General features: G+C 35.0%; 2 protein-coding genes across 2 annotated transcripts; both read left to right on the top strand.

The window, feature by feature from the left end:
• Nucleotides 1-7,457: 7,457 nt before the first annotated feature.
• On the top strand, nucleotides 7,458-13,672 carry LOC132632882 (plant intracellular Ras-group-related LRR protein 7-like). The gene is made up of 10 exons (XM_060349009.1): nucleotides 7,458-7,791; nucleotides 8,710-8,779; nucleotides 9,284-9,330; nucleotides 10,626-10,734; nucleotides 10,835-10,920; nucleotides 11,532-11,622; nucleotides 11,896-11,981; nucleotides 12,610-12,696; nucleotides 12,776-12,907; nucleotides 13,404-13,672. Exons 1-9 carry the CDS (start codon nucleotides 7,699-7,701, stop codon nucleotides 12,884-12,886), a joined length of 780 nt encoding a protein of 259 aa, XP_060204992.1. The 5' UTR covers nucleotides 7,458-7,698; the 3' UTR covers nucleotides 12,887-12,907; nucleotides 13,404-13,672.
• Nucleotides 13,673-15,404: 1,732 nt separating this feature from the next.
• On the top strand, nucleotides 15,405-19,272 carry LOC132632883 (uncharacterized). Its single transcript, XM_060349010.1, has 3 exons — nucleotides 15,405-16,121; nucleotides 17,032-17,176; nucleotides 17,439-19,272. Exons 2-3 carry the CDS (start codon nucleotides 17,038-17,040, stop codon nucleotides 18,881-18,883), a joined length of 1,584 nt encoding a protein of 527 aa, XP_060204993.1. The 5' UTR covers nucleotides 15,405-16,121; nucleotides 17,032-17,037; the 3' UTR covers nucleotides 18,884-19,272.
• The last annotated feature ends 1,722 nt before the right edge of the window (nucleotides 19,273-20,994 follow it).

A 20,994-nucleotide genomic window follows, 5' to 3' on the forward strand; every position in this document is an offset into this window, starting at 1 on the left:
ACAGTACTAATTATACAATAGTTGTCTTGTCTAACTCTCGCAAAATTGGAGAGAAAATGAGTTACAATACAACTACAAAACTTGTGGTCTATGGATGAGCACTCACTTCTAACAACTTGTTAATCATATTTAGTAGTGTTCTACAAGACTTTAGAGAATGGAGAAGACTTAACAAAATAGTACTCCTTCTGTCCTAATTTTCTCTAATGATGTGTTCGTTTCGAGGTCATTGACTATTCAACTGAATTGATTGATTGAAAAGCTACACGGATAAGGAAGGAATGATGCTAAAGACCCAACACGGGTTTTGCAGAAATTTCTCTGCAGTGCGCACTACACAAGACGATGTGATTTGGTCCCGTTGTGTAACACACACTATAGAGGTAATTTCTGCAGAACTTCTAACAAAATTCCAAAAATAAAACCTGTTAATTGACTAAGTCAGGTGAGAAAAAAGGAATAAACTATAAAGATATGATGTGACTCCATTTCCTTCTCCTATACTTACTTAAGTGTATGTAAGAAAACTCAATCTTGCTTATTTCGAAAACCTATAACTATATATCTTCATCTATAGAGTTCAACAACATGATGCAAAGGTTGGGATTTTGAGTCACATTGAAATCATGGTTAATATCATAGGATAGTTGGGTATTCAATAAAACATAAAAAGATCCGACAAAGAAACTGGGTTACTTTGACCCAAATAGCACTAATTAATTTGTGGACGATGACTCCCAACTCTTTTTCTTCTGCAAAATTAATAGTGATATTATTTTCCCATTCTTTAATGTTCAAAATCATGGAAGAAACCGGTTACTATCACCAAGTTACCTCTCCCTAGAGGTTGTATCTAATATTCATTACAAGGAAATGTTCTCATACATTGAAATATTCCAAAATAGAAACATAAAAGTGTGCTATTTGGGTGGACCACTCAGCTCTTTATTGAGAATTTTTGTCTTCATATAATCTACTTGAAGTGAAACTGCACTATGATTTGATTTTTTTACAACATTTGTGTGGACACATCGTTCCATGCAGATGTCTTTCTTACGAAAAACTTTAAGTACGATTCATCCAATCAGTAGAAATGATGATAAATTATTATACATAAAACACAAAGAACAATACAAAGTTAAGAGAGAGAAAAATTGTGTGTCGAAACTGCTGAATATGCCCCAAATGATACGTAAAACACCTTTCTTCCATGCTTCTGTATTTTCCTATTTTAGTTTCTTGAAAGAAGATATCTTGAAGTTTATCATGTGCAAATCGCACACTTATTTTAATATTATCTACGTTAATTTAAAATATTTATACTAATCGGTATCCAAAAACTAGTATATGTATACACTAGTCTCTGGACACGTGTGTTGCACGTAGTCCTCTATCATCAATTATATATTATAAGGTGTGTATTAAAAAGATATACATGTTCTAAAAACATTTGTTTGAGTTATTAGTTGCACTAATATAGACACAAAGTTATTTTTTCATCAAATATGATAAATTTTCGGGACAAGGCATCAATACCCCCCCCCCCTACACCCAAAGTTCCATCGACTCACCTTTCCTTTTTGGGGGTTCTATTACCCCCTGAACTTTCTTAAAACGGAATGTTACCATCTTGAAACTGGATATCTAAACTCTGATGGGAGGTGTGTCGTTGGAACTTTGGGTATAGTTCGGGGGTATTGATGCCTTATCCCTAAATTTTCTAATAAGTTAATGTGATTGTAAAATATAACATGCTGAAAGTTATTTCATTGTAATTATTTTTTGCAGTAATGATTTAGCATTTAATAAGATTACATTAAATCACAAATCCACTACTAATCTTTAAATTACCTATAATTCATCCGTAAATGTGAAAAAAAGTGGTTCACGATGAGAGCCTGTAAAATGATACTGTAATACAAACACTTTTCATGAATCAATTTATCATTTAATTTATTTTAGGTATTATTAGCATTCAATATGATAACATTAAATAAGACACCCTCTTTAATATTCAAATTCAGCCTAGACGTTTTTAGAAATGAAGCTTCAATGTAATTTGACTACCATTGGCAGATGAAACAATTCGTCTCATTTAGTGAAAAAAATTTCATAACTGCAGTCTTCAATGACTGCTGGAACAATTAGGTTGAGAATATATAAAGGTAAAAATAATCAACGTATATCAGATCATCATACAACTAATGCACTACATTGTATATGATGTGAATTTAATGAAAGCAGTGGAAGAGACTCAATTTATTATGAATTACTTTTACATTTTAAATTTGTAATTAATATTAAAGGAGAAATTTATTTTGGAGGGTAAAAATATCATTCTATATGTTATGGGCATATTAGTAATCCAACTTTGCACTATGGAGCTTCCCACTTTTAGCATAGATAATATAATATGATTAGTGGTCCATGGACGAGTTGTAGCTTCTTACAAATTTCCGACATATTGATGGATTTACTCGTACATCCTGTCGTTTTCCATCTTGTTTTCCACAAGGCTTTTCAAATGATAAAGAAGAAGATATTAAACTAAGAAAAATTCAATCCATACACTGATCATTCAATGGTCCCGAAAAAAATTTAGAAATGTGAACTTTAGACAAATTTCTCCGACATAAAATTCTTGTCCACATATACACAGGACCAACTTTGCTATCTTTAATACTGAACCATGTGAAACACAAAAAAAAAAAAAAGGTATCCTATAGTTGTTCACTACAACTCAATGATACCAACTTACAAATTTGACGTAAGCATTACACTTAAATATGTTAGGTTTTTGGGTTTTCCCTTCATGTGTGGAATTGGATTAATAAAACCCAATCCAATTTGGACCGGGCCAATTTTGCCCCAAAATTTCCTATATATATAGGATCAATTTAGATCTTATTTTGAGAACACAAGAGTGAATTCATAGCAGCCATATAGAGAGAAAAACGTGAGAGAGAAAGCAGATTTTCGTCCAGAAATTTTTTGCTACAGCAGTCTACTTTAAATTGCGGTTCTTGATTTGTTAACCGTTGGATCGTGCTGAAATTTGAACTGGGGTTTCTCTACATCTGGTTCTTCTATTTCAACGGTGGAGATAGGATTTTGTGGTCTGTATCTCCAGTTTCCGAGTACGAACAGTAGCTCATTTTTGGGGGTGATTTCTCTCCTTTCTTCACTAGTTTTGGTGCTATCTTTTATGTATTGTTGCTCCATGCTTGGATTTGTTGTTGTAGCCATTTGGAGAACATTGTTGTAACTCTTGTTGTTTATAGTGGAGCTTTTGTGGGCCGGAGGTCCCGTGGATGTTTCCTCTTCACATTGAAGGGGTTTTACCACGTAAATTTGGTGTCTCTTCCATTCGATTTATTTTTGCTTGCTTTGCTATTTTATTGTTGGTATAGCTGTTGCCTGGATTTCCATTTGTGCTAGTTTTTATTGTCTTATCTTGGTTCAAATAGTGTGGGAAGTTTCGACTTGGTTATTTCTTCCGCAGTTACCTCGTCGTGCAATTTGGTTATTGCTTGTTTCTTCCCAACAAAATACAACATGATAATCATTTTTCCTTTAATAACTTGACTTTTTTTGGGGGGCAGTGGGAGGTATAAAGGCATCAAATTCTGAAACAACCTGCTAAACATATACATATACTTGATTCTTAATTTAAAGACCAATAAATGTTGTTTGTGTTATCTATTATAAAATTGAATGATTTAAAGTTGAAGGTCCACAATATTTGCACTTGTTGTTTATGAATGTCTATTTCAAGCTTAAATGTTGTTACAGAGTCGAAACTAGGATTTTAGCTTTATGGTTCAGACTCGAAATTCTACTATTTCTCGTCTATCCCGACTTTCGGACTCCTTTTTGGATTTAGCTAATATCCTGAAATGAAAACAAAGTGATCTTGTACTACTTAGCTTGAGTTGAAATAGAATATATATTGGGTAACTTTCGTTTGTGTCCCTTCGGCAAAATCTAGTTACCGGAAGTAGCCCAGATACACAAAACCGATACACCGATATGTATATTATACGTATATTATATGTCTAACATATGTATAATTAAGTATAATACACAAAAATATTTGTTGGCCTTTTTGTAAACTAGATCGCCCAAAGATATTGAGTTGTAATTTTTCCATTTAAATTTCCTTTTCTTTAATCACTGTTTACAATTTATATTGGAGTTCTTTTTCCACCCCGTGGTTATTAAGGAGGAGACTCAATTTATTATGAATAACTTTTACATTTTAAATTTGAAATTAAAATTAAAGGAGAAATTTATTTTTGGAGGGTAAAAATAACATTCTATATTTTATGGACATTTTAGTAATCCAACTTTGCACTTTGGAGGTTCCCACTTTTAGTATGGATAATATAATATGATTAGTGGTCCATGGACGCGCTGTAGCTTCTTACATATTTTCGACATATTGATGGATTTACTCGTATATCCTGTCGTTTTTCCCCTTGTTTTCGACAAGAATTTTTAAATGAAAGAGAAAAAGATATTAAACTAGGGAAAATCCAATCCATACACTGATCATTCAATGATCTACAAAAAATTAGAAATGTGAACTTTAGACAGATTTCTCCAACATAAATTTTCCTGTCCACATATACACAGGACCAACTTTGCTGTCTTTAATACTGAACCATGTGTAACACGAAACAAAAAATTGTATATGACTTGGGAAGCCGAGGAAGATATGAAATCTAGATATCCTCACCTGTTTCCAATTACAGGTTCTAGATAATCCTAGCTTAGTTATTGATCATTTTAGATATCTCGCGTAGTTTTGAGTTGATCCCTGTCCCGTTCATGAGCAGATGACACTCAGGACGAGGCGCCATCGCACTAGTAGAAATAAAATTGTTGTGCATGAGGTGAGTATCATTAATTTGATATCGTGAGTATCATTATTTTGATATTTGACATTCATATTCATAGGTCGTGTGAAACTAAAGTTATTGCTATAACAATATAGCCCTGTGTGGCATATATGTTGTGTTTGTTGGCTACGTGGAAGGTTCGTGATAGTACAGTTACAGAGGAGACTCTATCAAAATTTTTGTAAGTCCCCAAGAGTTAACATTCGGAGACGGATGTTTCTAAGGCGGGAAGGATGTTATACCTCGTACTTTATTACGTTGAGTTTCATCGTAATTTAACCGATGTAGACTTGGAGAATGAGATTATGTTTGAGGTTATAAGAGATTCGTCATGTTAATCCTAAGTGTACAAGGGTTTAAGACCATGGTTAGTAGGTATTGGAAGGGTTAAAGGTTAAACGAGCCGAAGAGAATATATTTTGTCGAAAATCGAATTTTGGGCTGCAATGTACAGCCCGTACAAGTGAGGTACAACCCGTATCTTTATGAGCCTACACCGTAGGTCTTAACTAGAAACTTGGTATTTTCATTGTTGGATACAATCCAAATGTATGGACCACACATCATGGCGGCTAAAAATTGTCTTTGATCTATTTAGGTCGTGGGATGCATTTGTGATTCAATATTCACTCTCCTCAGACCCCAAACACTCCCTAACCCTCTCCCTAAGTTCTCCTACCAAGTTAGACTAAATCCTAAGGGGAATCATGGTGGTCAATACACCAAAAGGCTAGTGAACCTTGTTAGAGTAGTGTTGATCTTCTTGTGGTGGAGTTAGAGTTTCCTTCAAGGTGAAGTAATTTGAAGTTTGATAAGACTCTATTAGATATGCTTTTGTATATTAAATCGGGTAACCTAGGGCTCTGATACCAACTTATCTTGACCCAATTTCACTAAGTCATGCAGGCACCTACCTTTCCCACCTCAGTAGGCGAACCCTTATCCCAACAATCATAAACATACATAAAGCAGAAGAAAATAGAAATAATGTAAGTCTCACAATAATAATATAAAGTGCGGAAAGTAGTGTAATTCAACCTCAGTATCATGGTCTGGTCATACAAGAGCTCTACTAAACTATAAGTCTGAATAATACATAAAAGTTTCAATTCATGTCTCGGAATAGGAAGTAAGATGAAGCAGTAGAGAGAAGTTTTCGGGCAGCGAATTTTAACATGCTCACTCTGAATGGACTCAATCGCAAACTCGAAAATCAACCACGAGGAGATGAAGTGGAACGTGGCAAGTACTCTGCATCTATAAAAGAATGCAGCAAGTGTAGGTCAGTACAAACAACAAGTACTGGTAGGTATCATAAGCCGATTAAGACTAGCTAACGTATATGAAGACATTAAAGTAAGAATAACACGTAAACAGTAAAGTATAAGTTATTACTAGACAAGTATCCACAATACCATTCACAACCTATGTTATATATAGCATCTAAGCCCAAATGTTCCAAGCTTTAGAATAATCACCAAAGACCAAACTAGGACTACAGTATCCTTTCCCCATTTAGTCACATACAAGGATCCTAGTGATTTCTCTCGCCTTGGAGGCCAGAGTGATCCAGTACATGTGTTGGTGTTAGAAGTAGGTACACAATTGAATAATCGAGGAGCAGACAAGATGGTCTGGACACCACCATTATAAAAAAAAGAAATTACGTATGTTTCAGGTGATCAATATTCATATATTAAGTCTCTTCTATAGAATTGTTAGCTGATTATATGCAAAAAAGATGGTGCGTGGTGACAACAACAACCATAACAATATACCCAGTATAGTCCCACAAATGGGTCTGGGGAGGGTGGGGTGTAACGCATACCTTACCCCTACCTTTGTGGGGTAGAGAGACTATTTTTTATGGACCTTCGACTCAAGAAAATCATTTTTCAAAACATGGTTCTAAAGAATTGCAAAAGTAAAAACTATGAAAAAGTAACAACAACAACAACATATCCAGTGTAATTCCACAAGCGGGGTCTAGGGAGGGTGGAGTGTACACAGACCTTAACACTACCTCGTGAGGTAGAGAGACTGTTTTCGGAAGACCCTCTGCTCATGTGCAGCAAATCAAAACAGTTATGAAAAAGAAAATATGGCAATGAAGAAAACATGACAACTAATAAGGAAAGCATTACAGAACATACCGAAAAAAAAAGTAACAACGAAACAATGTGATAGCAGGAATAAAATAAACATATATCAAATGGCAAAAAACTACCTGAATAGGGATAATACTACGACAAACATTGCCCTATACTGCCAAACAGGCCCTAAATTAATTGGCCAAACACAAACTGATTTTTGCTAATTTTTTTTTTTTCGAAAAAACACATTTAAAAAAAATATTTTTTAAAATAAATTGATTTTAGAAGCTTGACCAAACATGCTGCTATTAGACAGTTAAAAACTTAATACAATTACTGATCAATTCTGTACCAAAAGAAAAAAGAAAAAAGAAAAAAGAAAAAAGAAAAAAGAAAAGAGAAAAAAAAACAAAATTGAGGAATATTTATATGACCACCAACGAAATTGACCAAAAATAAAAAAACCGAAATAGAATCCAGGCCCCACCTCAAGCCATATCCTGAAAAAGCAAACGCGCTTTTCCGTTCAAAAGTCGTCGTCATTTCTTTTTCTGTCTGAGTTATTACACAGTCGTCGCCTTTGGGTCCCTTGGGGGACATTCCATAAACATAAAAGGTCTTCAACGAACAAAGTTGGAGACCTGTGGAAATAAGATTAAAAATCCAAAGCGTGGTGTGTTTATAGCCAGCAGGCATTATTGATAATGGGGTGCCGGAGCAGCAAATCCGCTGATGCTGCCACAATTTCGCGATGGCGTAACACGGGCATCGTTGCTTTACGCGACTCTAAATTGAAGGCATATTTCCCTTTCATTCTTCCTTTTTTTTTAACTGTTATATTATATCTGAAGAAATTTAATTAGGCATCTAATGCTGACTGTTTTTTTTTTTTTTCTTTCTTAAATTTCTGAATACGATATATCATGATAATAGCCATGATTAATAAAGCATCGCCTTTCGTTTAACTATATCGGGAAAATACAGTTTTGAACTTCCAATCCATTGTATTCTCATGTTTGTTTCTTCTGTGAATACCTTTTATTATCTACTCCTTTGTCAGTTTATAGGACAATCTTTCCATTTCCGTCGTGCCAAAAATGTTTAGCACTATTCCATTATTAATCTTGTTCTATTCAAAATTCATTATATTATTAATTTAAACTTTGAAGTGATGAGTTCTCTATTAAACTAATTTTTAACTGTTTGTTCTACATTTTTTTTTTCCGTTGGCCTAATATTTAAGTCATTTTAACATCTTAACTTTCCTTGCGAGTCAATTACCATAACATAAAGTGTTTTTATGAGTATTTGTGACGTATAATTGAGTTTTATGAATATTTTTCTGCGTATAAGCTCACTATTGCTAGGTATGTTAAAGCTTAACGCGCACCATTATAGCAAAATATAATCAAGCATCTTTATAGAGGAGAATTTTTCCGTGCCAATCTTCTTGTAATTGTCTGATTCACGAGGTGGTTAAAGTGAGCAAATGCATTTTGTGGGAAGTAGAGGCAGGATAGTAACTAATTACTCCCTAGTCCCTCCATTCCCTTCGAAACAAATCTTTTGTCTGAGGAGTTACTTATGCCTGTTTGTTGGTTTTGAAGGATGATGCTTACCGTGATTAAATGCTAGAACATTTAAATAAGCAACATTTTACTCCATTTGGAAAGGTCACATGTACATTATTTCCTGACTAGCCTTTGTGTGAACAGACATTTCCTGATGAAGTTTTTGACCTGGAAACATCTGTACGTACCCTCGACTTAACACACAATAAAATGGGTATTACTCTTCATCTTCTTGAGCTCTTGATTTGCATATTTTTTCTCACTTTAGAGCATTTAGACAATTTCTACTGGAAGAGTGTTTTTGTATACTTTTTTTTTTTTTTTTGAAACAGTTAACATTCTATTATAGACAAAGCTACACCAAAGGTGTACTTCTGTAATACTTACAAGTAGCGGTTACAAAGGCAAAACCTACCACCTAGGACCTTCACAGACAATCTAAAACAGTGACAATGTCCTCAGCCTCTTGAGGAAGGTCATGAATACACCAAAAATAGAAAATCACTAGACAATTCATTTTCAATTTCTGAAAGGAGATACTCTTGTCTTTAAAACATCTCTGGTTTCTCTCCTTCAAAATTGTCCACCAAATGCAAGCTGGGACAATCTTCCATAGAGCCCTGTGTCCTGACATATTCCCATCTCTGGTTTTTGTTTACTTATCTTATTTTCCTAATTGTTTTCCTGGAAGCTAATTCTCACTTTTCTGTTGTGACAGTTGAAATTCCTATGGAGATCAACAAACTAAGTAACTTACAGCGTCTTGTAAGTACGACATCCTACTCCCGCTCCCTTTTTTCCGTTTGTTTTTTCTGATGTATATTAGAGCCTGTTTGGATGGGCTTAAAAAAAGCAGCTTATACCCCAACTTATTTTTTTTGGCTTATAAGTTGTTTTCAGCTTATAAGCTGCTTTTTTTAAGCTAAGCCAAACGGGCCAACTTATTTTTTTGGGCTTATTTTAAGCACAAAATGGCTTATAAGCTGGCCAGCCAAACACTCAAAAAAGCTGAAAACAACTTATAAGCTAAGCCAAACGGGCTCTTTAGTGTGTAAGAGGCCTCATTAGAAAAAAAGGGTATTATTTTTGGAAAGAAAATTACACTGTTATTGCGTCTGATCATATTATGAATGCTAGCTGTGAAGAAGGCATCAACTCGTATATTGCAGCCAATACAAATGTTTTATAGAGCAGAAATGGGGCAAACAATTGTTTGTTTTTGTTCTCCTTTTTTTCTAATCTTTATCAGAAAGAAACTTACTAGGGTAAAGAGAAGGTTTCTACAGAGCACATGATATCTCCAACTACAAATTGTTACAGAAAGTAATAGGAGCTGTCCAAAGCCGATGGAGCTCACTTAAGGCCAGGAGTAGACCGAGTGCTCTAGATCACCCTTTGGGTAGAAAACATTCAATATACAAAGGTTTCAGAAATGTTCTGCTCTTGTTTAATATTCATTGATTTTATACCTGATGGCCTAAACAACAACCAGCAATTCTGCAAATTTTAATTGCCTTATCCCCTTGCTCCTGGCAAAACCACAAGTTTGCTGATAAGAATCATGCATTACGAAAATAAATGATTCCCAAAGAAAACTTGCAACTACAGCTACAACTTGCAAGCAAAAGAGAAATGCAGTAGCAGAATTTATGCTGCTCTTCTCTTTCCTTGCACATAATGCACTAGCTATAGGAAGTCTGCATATTAGGCCTTCAAACTGTTGCGAATCACATGCCTTGATTTTCCGTTAGAAGTTTATTGCTAGCTGATGACTGTACCTGGTAGTTTGTTCCATTAAAGCATGTTAAAGCATTGTGTAAGGTGTAATCTTGAGTAGATAAGCATAAAGTAACTCTACTACTGACTTGTCCCGTTACTGTTTTTGTTGAATAACTCTTTGCATTTTTTTTCTAAGGACTTTTATCTTAAGAATTTTTCTTGTTTATTACTCATTAATGTTACCATTAGGTTTATTCCTGTATTAATGGTGAATATATTTCTTAAGTTGATTCTCTAATACTAAGAGCAAAAAACTTCTATCTCCAATTATCTCTATTCAGATTTTAGCTGATAACATTATTGAGCGTCTTCCCATGAATCTGGGATTGCTTCAGTCTTTGAAAGTGGCAACACTTGATAGGAACCGGATCGCAAACTTGCCTGATGAATGTAAGTCTAGATATGTTAGATCACTCATGTTAAGTGGAATACTTTTTTCTTTTATAAGACCGCACTCTCTGTTCTAACTACATAAACTTCCTGTGTTCAGTGGGGCAGTTGGTGAAACTTGAGCGTCTGTCTGTCGCAGCAAACTTGTTGACAAGCTTGCCTAATACAATCGGGAGCTTGCGGAGTGTGAGTGATTTATTACACTCTATAGGTTACCTGCTTTCTAAGTTCTATTTAATGTGCCAATAATTGTTTTATTGTTCGTTAAAATATTTTTATTGTAAAGATGCTTAGCTGACAAAAGAACTATTTAATTTTGATCTTGCCAATGCCTTTGATTGAAGAATTGTTCTGTAAATCGATATCCATGACTTTTTTGCGTAAGATGCAGGTTTATACATGTTCTTTTGAAAGAAACCCTCTCAAGTTGTGCTATTAAGCCAACTTATTGTGACATCTATTTACTTGTTACACCTTGTTTCCTGTTATCCTTGTCACTGTCACTGTAAAACAGAGTAAGTAGTGTTGACTTGCAGTTGTAATTTATTATTCAAATTCTTGTGGTTTTATCTTGGGGGCTCTGAATCAAGTTCGACGGTTCTCTTGACTCAAGAACTGTTTCTACGATTACACATATTGTTATTAAAAGATTCTCAGCTACTTATCGTATTCTAGATGACGTTGTTTCTCTCTGTCTGTGAGTGTGAAGGTCATATTGCTTAGACTGACGTCTTCGCAGTTCCTTTTAACTGAAAAAATTTCAGCTGTAGAATTGATAATATCTTTTGGCAATGCAGTTGGTTTTGTTGAATGTTTCAAACAACAAGTTAAAGTTTCTTCCTGAATCAATTGGAAGTTGCTTCTCTTTGGAAGAACTGCAAGCCAATGGTACATTCATATTTAGCTCGTCATTCTTCTGATACTTTCTGTCTCTCCTTTTCCTTTGATCTCCTGGGTGTCGGAGCTTTGTATGCATATCAAATTGAACATTAGCAGCTCTTTTCTGTCTTGCATGTGGGAAGACTAGTCTTTGTAGAATACATTTTGAGTTGATATACAGTGTCATCTTCTACTTTCTCCCCCCTTTTTTTTTTCTTGTATTCACTGTTAGTACTTCTACTGCTTTCTCCTTAGCCTCATGATTGGAAGTTTCTGTCACAGATAACTCCATCGAAGAGCTTCCTGGTTCAATTTGCAATCTCATTCAACTAAAATCACTCTGTTTGAACAATAATAAACTCAATCAGGTAATGTCCAAACTTCCTCTCTGACTATGTCTCTCTCTCTCTCTCTCTCACACACACACACACACGCACGCGCGCGCAAGCACAGACATGAACATATGCAAAAACATGGCAAGCATAAGTAGATCTAAAGTTGTTACTGTCTGTCTCACGTAATGTAACTAAGAGCGATATTTACTTTGTTAGACTGAAATTTTCTTCTGACACTTGAGTGTCTTCTCTTAATCTCTCTCTCACGCACAGAGAGAGGGGGAGAGAGAGAGAGAGAGAGAGAGAGAGAGAGAGAGAGAGAAGGGTATTCAGCAGACTTGTATATATATGTTATATAGTTCTTCATCAAACCATAAGACATGCATGGAAAGGCTTTTTATTTAATGAAGAAGAAGCTTCACATAGGGATACTGGTATTGAAACATCCTCATGTGTTGAACTTGTGAATCGTGATATGAAATAGTTGTTGTGCCAAATATAGATATTTGCAAAGTAATCTACATCTGAGGTCATCTGTTTACACTTAAGTAGTTTCTTTTCTTTAATGCGTGATCATCCTGGAGTTTGCAATTCTCCTAGGTTATGCGCTTATTTTACAGCCATATTTTAGCTATTGATTTGTTGGTTCTCATTTTCTCAGATGCCTCTAAATTTATTAAAAGAATGCAAGGGCTTGCAGAACATAGCCCTACATGGCAATCCCATCACCATGGACCAATTTCAACAAGTAAGTCACTATTGTGCTCACTACCGTGTCCTGAAAAAGTCACTTATGGAGATCTCCAACGGACTTTTTCTCCTTTCAGATGGAAGGATTTCAAGAATTTGAAACCAGGCGTAAAATGAAGTTCGACAAACAAATTGATTCAAATGTGATAATCAGTTCTAAAGGACTTGATGAGGGTGTTGATTTGTGATACCACTGCTGCCGTAATTTTGTAAGGCTTCCTACTCTATCTTGTTGATCTTGTTTTCATATCTTTACTTCCTATTCTGGTTTAAAAGAATAAATAGGAAACTTCTTCCATACTAGACGGTTATGCAGTAGCCACATTTCACTAAAAGGGTTGGTATCTGCTTGTAATTTCTGTAAAGTCAAATGCTCATGTCATTGCTGGATATGCATGTGCTAATTGATCTTACCTCCCTACCCTATTGCCTCTGCAATCATTTATGCCCCCCAGCCATATAGCTTGTAGGATTATAGGCTTACGCTGCTGCCGAGGGTCCATTGAGGAAAATGAGTTCAATCTAAGGGGTATGAAATAGTTGCTTAGGAACGGTGCCCTTAGCATTCTGTTGTCTGGCAAGTTTCTCAATCTGATAGACAGGTCTACTAGTTAATATGATTGCCAAATTAGTTTCAATGGAGTATGATGAAATGCCAGGTCAGGTGATGCATTTGATTAACTGCTGTCCAACTTTTTATTGCAGTTGGGTGGAAATTGGAGGCGTTGAACTATTTGACTTCGAGGAACGGCTGTTACTGCTGACTCCCAAGAATATGCTCATGCCTTTCTACAGTTCTTCATGGAATTGTTAACTATGACAAACTGGGCAATGTATCTATGCTAAGTTAAGAGTAATTGTAAATGGTCTGTATTTCAAGTGTCCCAATCACTTTTTTCTTTTTGTAAAAGCTATGTATATATATTAACTTAAACCTGGTTATAGGTGCAATAAATATATCAGTTTTTATAACATGTGCATGAGTGAACTCCACTATTAATTTTTAAAAATATAATAGGAACATTGGTGTGATCTCTAGAGTGTTGCTGTAATGTGTAAAGGCATGAATCAAATCTTGTGAAGGAAAAAGAAGTAACTCACTCGTGTGGAGCTCTAAAATAACTGAAAATATCCACGGTTACGACTTTCGCCCACAGAAAATGTCTGTGTCAACGCCCACTGAAAATAAAACTATCCCAGAATTCTTTGCACTATGCACACTTTGTATTTCCACCCTGTTATTGCATTCTATGGGTTGCAGCGAACCTTTTGATTTCATACAAAAAGACTGCAAGGGTTTTAATTCAGATATAAATATGGCCAAATTCAAATAGCAAAAGTTAAAAGTAATGCTGCTCTTAGACCATATATATAATCCTTAATTTAAATTGAACTTAAACTTTTGTTGTTAACTGAACTACTGGGAGGGAAACAAAAGCGTATAAGTGTGATTTAAGGCAAGCAAAAAATCGTTTTGATCTTACTATGTTTCTCAAATATTTACGATTATAGGAGCAACTCAGAAAATTGAGAAATAGAACCATCGATTTAGCTTGTTCTCATTAGCCACGAGATGATCATCTTAGGGTGAACCATCCATTTTGAAAAATGTTTTTTGCAAAATTACTTTTCAAAAAAGTACTTTCGGTGAGAAGCATTTTGTGTTTGGCTAATTCATTTAAAAAGTGCTTTTGACCACTTTTAATAATCAGATTTTGTTTGACTAATCTTCTAAAAAGTGCTTTTGAGTGTCAAATTACGAAAAAGGACAAGTATCAATGAATTTTACAGAGAAAAAATATTTTAAATATCTATTATGAAAGAATACATAGATTTTCAATTTAATATAATACATAGATAAATAAATAAAATATTAAATATTGATGTAATACCAACACAATGATTTAAATATACTAAAAAACTACAACCAGAATAAAATTCAAAATCATTTCACAAATTAAAATTCAACACAAAAAATTATTAATTAGAAATTATTGGATTAATGAGGGATATACTTGGTAAATATGTATTTATGGTGGGGATATTTTTGTCTAGAAAAAATAATTTTTTGCTTCTGTTTCTGCTCCAAGAAGCAGAACTTTTTTGCTTTTCCCCAACCGTAAAAAAACTGCTTCTGTTTCTACTTAAAAATAATTTTACTCATTGGCCAAACACCTCAAATATCCAAGAAAAGTGTTTTTTCTAAAAAAAAAAAAAGTGCACTGCTAGGCCAAATAAGCTCTTAGTTCTTATTACACTCCTGTTCTCGGAAGGATGAAAGTCTATCTCTTTTTATTTCCTTTCTATATGTAGAATTAAAAAATCATCATATAATAATTTAGAAATTGCAATAGAAAAGAAATAAGCAAGGTCTATGATTATTTTTAAAAATGTGAAAGTCTCGATTTTAGTAATTTATAAAAGGAAAAAATAAAAATAATAAAATCAGAGAAAAAAAGAAAAGAAAAATACTTGACATTCTAGAAGGATAAGGATTTTAATCATATCTCACCATATCTTTCCCACAAAATTAATAAAATAAACATAAAAGAAGTAATTCGAACACGTGATATTTCAATATGTACCACCACGTGAATGATCAATTAGTACTTTTCACCGAAAAAGGGAAGAAAAGAATGACCAATTAATTTCTAGACCAATTATTAGGCTAATGAATAAATCACCTCGGGATACAAACCATTACTATTCACTTAGCCTAGTTGGCGCAAATATTTGGACCTCCCGCGTTACTAATTTTTCGACCCGCCCAATAACAGATTCCGATACCCACTAGGGCTCTACTTTCCACCTTTTTAATCGTCAATGATTTTCCCCCAATTCCAAATTGCCCTATTCTTCTTCCTTCAAATCGACCTCGATTTTTTCTCTAAACATTCGAATTAATCTTCGATTCGTCTAATTCCTTCTCTCCTCTATCTACTGATACCTCTTTTGGCTATAGCCGTTTTGTGAATCCAATTTCGATTTAGGGTTTCAGATCTCTTCTTTATCTTCTAGATCTGTTTGATTCATAGGTTGATTTGTAAAATTGAGTCGTTATTATACCTTAATTTTGTTTTTGCTCTCTGTTTTGGGGAAAGAAAATTAGGGTTGATCTTCTTCCGATATAATTAGGTTGTGGATTTGGGATTTCTTCTTTAATCCGTTTCCTTTCGCCTTCAATTTATTTTTCTTGAACCAATTTTTGGTTGATTTAATTAATTGATTATCTGAATTTGGGGATCTAGGGTTAGGGTTTTCATTAAATTTGCAATTCATATTTTTACCAGTTGTTTTTTTTTTCCAAAAAATAAAAATAAATAGAAATAATTTTACCGGAAATTCTATTCCGGTCCTCGAGTGGTTCTAGTTGGTACAAATTGAAAGATTCGCTACCCCAATTTTGACGAAGACCCGTTAAAGGTACCCGAACCGTATCCTCCTAATTTTGTTTCATGTGCTACATGTATGTAATAAAACAAACTTCATGGTTCTCTATTTCAGTTTTCTGTTCTTTAGGGCCACACTAATTTAAGTGGTGTCACTTTTTCTTTATCCCACCGTGTCACGTGTCACTACTTAGAAATTAGAAACTTAATTAGCTTAATGATGACTTTATGCAGTTATCTAAATTAGCCTACTTTGCTAGAAAACAGAACGGGCAGTTGTTGTTGCGCTTGTCAATGTATAGTCTTGTAGTATGTATTTGTTATAATCTGGGTGTTTTATTTGCTGCCTGCCTAGACTTTTTATGTTAATATATCCTGTAAGTTGTTGTCTTGTCTGGTAATTTTGTTGTCCTAAGAGGAAAATTGATGTTTGTATTATGTTCCGGGTCAATATCTTTTAGTACAACACCACCACACAACAACAACAACAACAACATACCCAGTGTAATCCCACAAGTGGGGGCAATATCTTTTAGTACGTATAATTATGCTTGACATGCTATCATTAAGCTCACCGGTTCATTTTCTTAACATAGTTGACTGTATATCTAAATGAATGTACTAAAAATGTCGTGTTGGTTTTTCTGTTTATTGAGAGTTGATGTGGTGTTTTTGTTTGTATATTTCTTTTCAGCTAGACAATACAGTTATATTTGATCTAAAATGTTCTTCTGAGATTGTTTAGGTATGGGTTTAAATGCTCATCTTTACAGGTTTTCTGTGTTTAATTGGGATTTTAATGCAATTACATGATTATGAAATTTTATGCATTGCTACATATTCTTAGAACACGTGGAACTTGAAGGCGTTTTCGTCCTCTGCTTTTTGTCTTTGGACTTCTTCCCCTTTATGTTTAAATATCTCATATTTTTTACTCCTTGCAGCTAATTATGTTGCAAAAAAGGCCTTTCGGTGAAGAGGATTTGTATGAGGTTTCATCTAAGCAACCAAGACGTGAAGCCAGCTGTCAGCTAGTTTCAACTTTGGAACTTTCTCGTGAATCACTGGGTGTGGAGGCTTATGCTTCAGGTAAAAAGAAATTATTTTTTTGTTAGCTTTGAGATTTTCTTTGCTCTGTTTTTGCTGCTTTGTGTACCATTTTATAAAATGCTTTCAGTCACTGGAGGATTGCAGTATCCTGTAAGACCTGCCAAATATTTTTAAGGTTGGAGCTGTTTTCTCCACACCTTACTTTACGAGCTTGCTCTTTTAAGAGTAGATTTTGGATTTTAAATGAATCTTTTTGATCCATACTATGATTGACTGATCTGTTATCTATGGTTCTTGTTAGGTGGTGATGAGGACAACTCTTCAAGAACCATCCCTGATGCTAACAAGAAACCTGATAGTCACAATGTGGCTGAAGTTCTTTTTTCTTCTGAGAAGGAAACTGAGATGGGCATTCATGGATCTGCTTCAAACTCTTCCTGGCCCACTAGTAGCACCAGTGAGGAAGACATCAGGCCTGAGGCGCCTTTTCACATATTGACGTCTCCTGAATATTACTATTTTGATCATCCGTTCAGGGCTGCTGCTCATCACAGGGAGATATATTCTTCTCTTTTAAGTAATCCTCAAAAGATGGTCCCCATTGGACCCGATTTTCAGGCAGAATTACCAGAATGGGGTGCATATATTGATAAGGATAAACCGTGCATAGAGGGTATACATGAAACTCTGAGTCCTTCATCTCAAGCCTATGAAAATAAATTTGCTGGAAGGAGTGTCATTCCGATGCCTAAAATGGAGCTACTTGCAGATGATGGCGAGAATGTTGGAGAGAGAAGAGTTGAATGTTCCTGTGAAGATATAGGTTCCATAAGATGCGTTCGGCTACACATCATCGAAGCAAGGGAAAAACTAAAGCTAGCCCTTGGAGAGGAAGCATTTGTTAGGTTGGGTTTTTGTGACATGGGAGAGGTAGTGGCAGAAAAATGGACTGAAGAGGAAGAGGAATTATTTCATGAGGTTGTATTGTCCAATCCTGCATCACTAGGCAAGAATTTCTGGAACCATCTTGCTATTGAGTTTCCTTCACGGAGTAGGGAGGAACTTGTCAGCTATTATTTTAATGTCTTTATTTTGCGAAAACGCGCTGAGCAGAACAGATATGATCCACTGAACATAGACAGTGATAACGATGAGTGGCATGAGACTGTTGATGATGCTGATGAGAGTGCTAAAATGACGGATGAAGATGAGGATTCTGTGGTTGAATCCCCTGCATATCACAATGTTCTCAGCTACAATATGATCTATGAGGAGCACGATAGACGATCATATGATGAGGATGTGGGTGATGCAACATGGGAAGATTATAAGCCTGTAAATTTTGGTGGCAGGAAGGTCTTCACTGATGTGCCGGAATCATATCCTGCTAAGTTGTTTGATAGTAACAGCAGTTATAAACTTAGTATGCAGCCTCAAGACCAAGGACTACCAAATAAAGTGGTTGAGCAAGAAATCCAAGGTGGCTCCTGTACCACTGATGCAGCCGGGGTTACTTCAGAATCATCACTAGGGAAGACCAATGATGGTAAACATTGGGCAAGCGATATTGCTGGTATGGGCAGTGGCACCAAGCATGATAGTCTGTTGGAGCCGTGTAGTGGCAAAGAATGGGATGTTGGGTACTTGAGGTGTGCCAGAAATGAAGTTGATTTGTTACCAACCCACACTATGATTGAAGAAGTCTTTGGTGATGGAGCCTCGATATGCAAGAGCCGAGATGGTTAGGGTTTAAGCTAAACAAAAAGAAAAAGAAAAAAAGAGCGTGAATTCTTTTATTCAGGAGTTAAGCTAAGTTTTGAATCAATCTGGTGATGCGCTTCATGAGCAGGCTCCAGTTTTCCTTGTATATTTATAATGGTGGGAGTAATTTTTTTTTACCCAGATGTAAGAAGTGGCATTGCAAGGGTGTTACATGAGCTGATGGATGCTAAACTTTTGGAACTGTACAGTAGCCATTATTTACTTTAACACCAGATTCCTGGGAAGCTGTTCTGACTGACAGTAGGTTGTTAGAATTTATTTGTAAAGTTGAATTATGGCCAATTGAGCCATATTTCCAAATAGGGGGGATGAAGATCCTTTTAAATTTTGATATACGTAAGTTTTAGTGGTTCTGTACAGTCGTGAATTTCCTCTCTTTTTATTTTTTGTTCCCTTGCACGCATCCTCTTTCTATTTCTCAACCTGTACTCTCAATTACAATTAAGACCTTTATGGGTAATTACAAGATATTACCGATGTAGAACATAGTATCACTATAGATTGTGAAGGTATTCGTACCAGAAGTTTTTAGGTACAAACTCGAAGCCTTTTTAAGCTGACTGATTAGGCATCTGCTTTTGGCCTGAGTACTAAGAACATCAAGGTACTTCCTTTTGTGGAAGGTTGGTTCTTAATACTTTATGGCGTATCATTCGACTTGGAAGTTGGAAGGGTTGGTTGTATTGAGAGTGAAGTGTAAACTGTTAACATTCGACTTAGGAGGAGGGTCGGTTGTATTGAAAGTGAAGTGTTAACGGCTTGATTGACTTGGCATCAATCATTGATAGTCTATTGAAAAGAGGAAACCGCATGCTATGTAACAAGAAACACGCACTTGGGGCTAAAGTGTTGTTACACAGTAGCTGGAGGTAGATTTCCTTGTTAGGTAAGAGGGGAGGGGTTCTGGTAAAAGGGAAGAATAGCAAGAATGGTCGTGTACGAGCACCTCAACTAATTCTACCTCCTACTTGCTATCTCCTACCATCCTACATATTGAGCTACTCTGTCTACTACTCCCTCCAGATAAAAAAAAAAGAGTTCATTTAACCATTTGCACACCCCTTAAGAAATTACTCACTCCAAGAAAAAAATATGTAAATTGACTAAACTATCCCTAATTAAACAGGCATTGGGATTTGATCACATAACACTTAATAGGGGTAAATCTGGAAAGATAAGGTTAATTGTTTCTTGATTTAATAAGTGGACACTTTTTTTGACTCAAGAAAAAAAGGCTAAGTGGACTTTTTTTTCGATTCGGAGGGAGTAGAACTTAAACATATGAGAAAAACTTCCCTAATATTTTTTTTGTCTCTATTAGAATCTGAACCCTTCTGAGTCCGCGACTTTTGTAGTACAAAAAAAAAAAAAAATTGAACCAAAATAGCTTTAAAAAAAAAAACACAAAAGTAGGTTTCACGCACAAATTTTGTGGGTGAAAGAGGCTACCTTTTTTTTCTTTTTTTAAGCTATCAAAATCACGTTTTTTCCATACTATGGGTAAAAATTAGTCATGTTTCAAAACCCCGAAATAATAATATTTTATATAGAACTTAATATCTTTTTTTTGCATAAAATAACGTCGGCTCATTACATCAAGTATACCTAAATGTTTGGATCGTCGTTTTAAGAATTGTAAAGTGCCCCGAAGTAAATTTTGTTTTTTTGAAAACTTGTCATCTTTAGATCTAAGTGTCATATTTTATAGGTTTTTTGATCTAAGTGTTTTATTATTTAATCAAATCGAACGTACAAATAAAAATATTATATTAAAAAATAATTCATCCAATATGAGAGGTTTAAAATAATTCATTGCATTAAGTAATACATCATTTTTTACAATAACAAAATATTCAAAATAAAACTTCAAGACGAGAGGCTCTTTTACTCCGAGATGTTCTGCCACCACGAGGCGTACTTGCACGCACCATCACGGTCTTGTTGCCCACACGAGATGCCAAAAAATGAGAGGCCAAAAAACGTGTTGTCCATACATATGAGGTATATACATTAAAAATTATCCAAATAGAGGGAGACAAATTTGCATTTTTATGATTGCTAATGGAAACTAATGT

This window comes from Lycium barbarum, chromosome 3, assembly GCF_019175385.1.
Source record: "Lycium barbarum isolate Lr01 chromosome 3, ASM1917538v2, whole genome shotgun sequence".
In the NCBI taxonomy this organism is placed as follows: Eukaryota; Viridiplantae; Streptophyta; class Magnoliopsida; order Solanales; family Solanaceae; genus Lycium; species Lycium barbarum.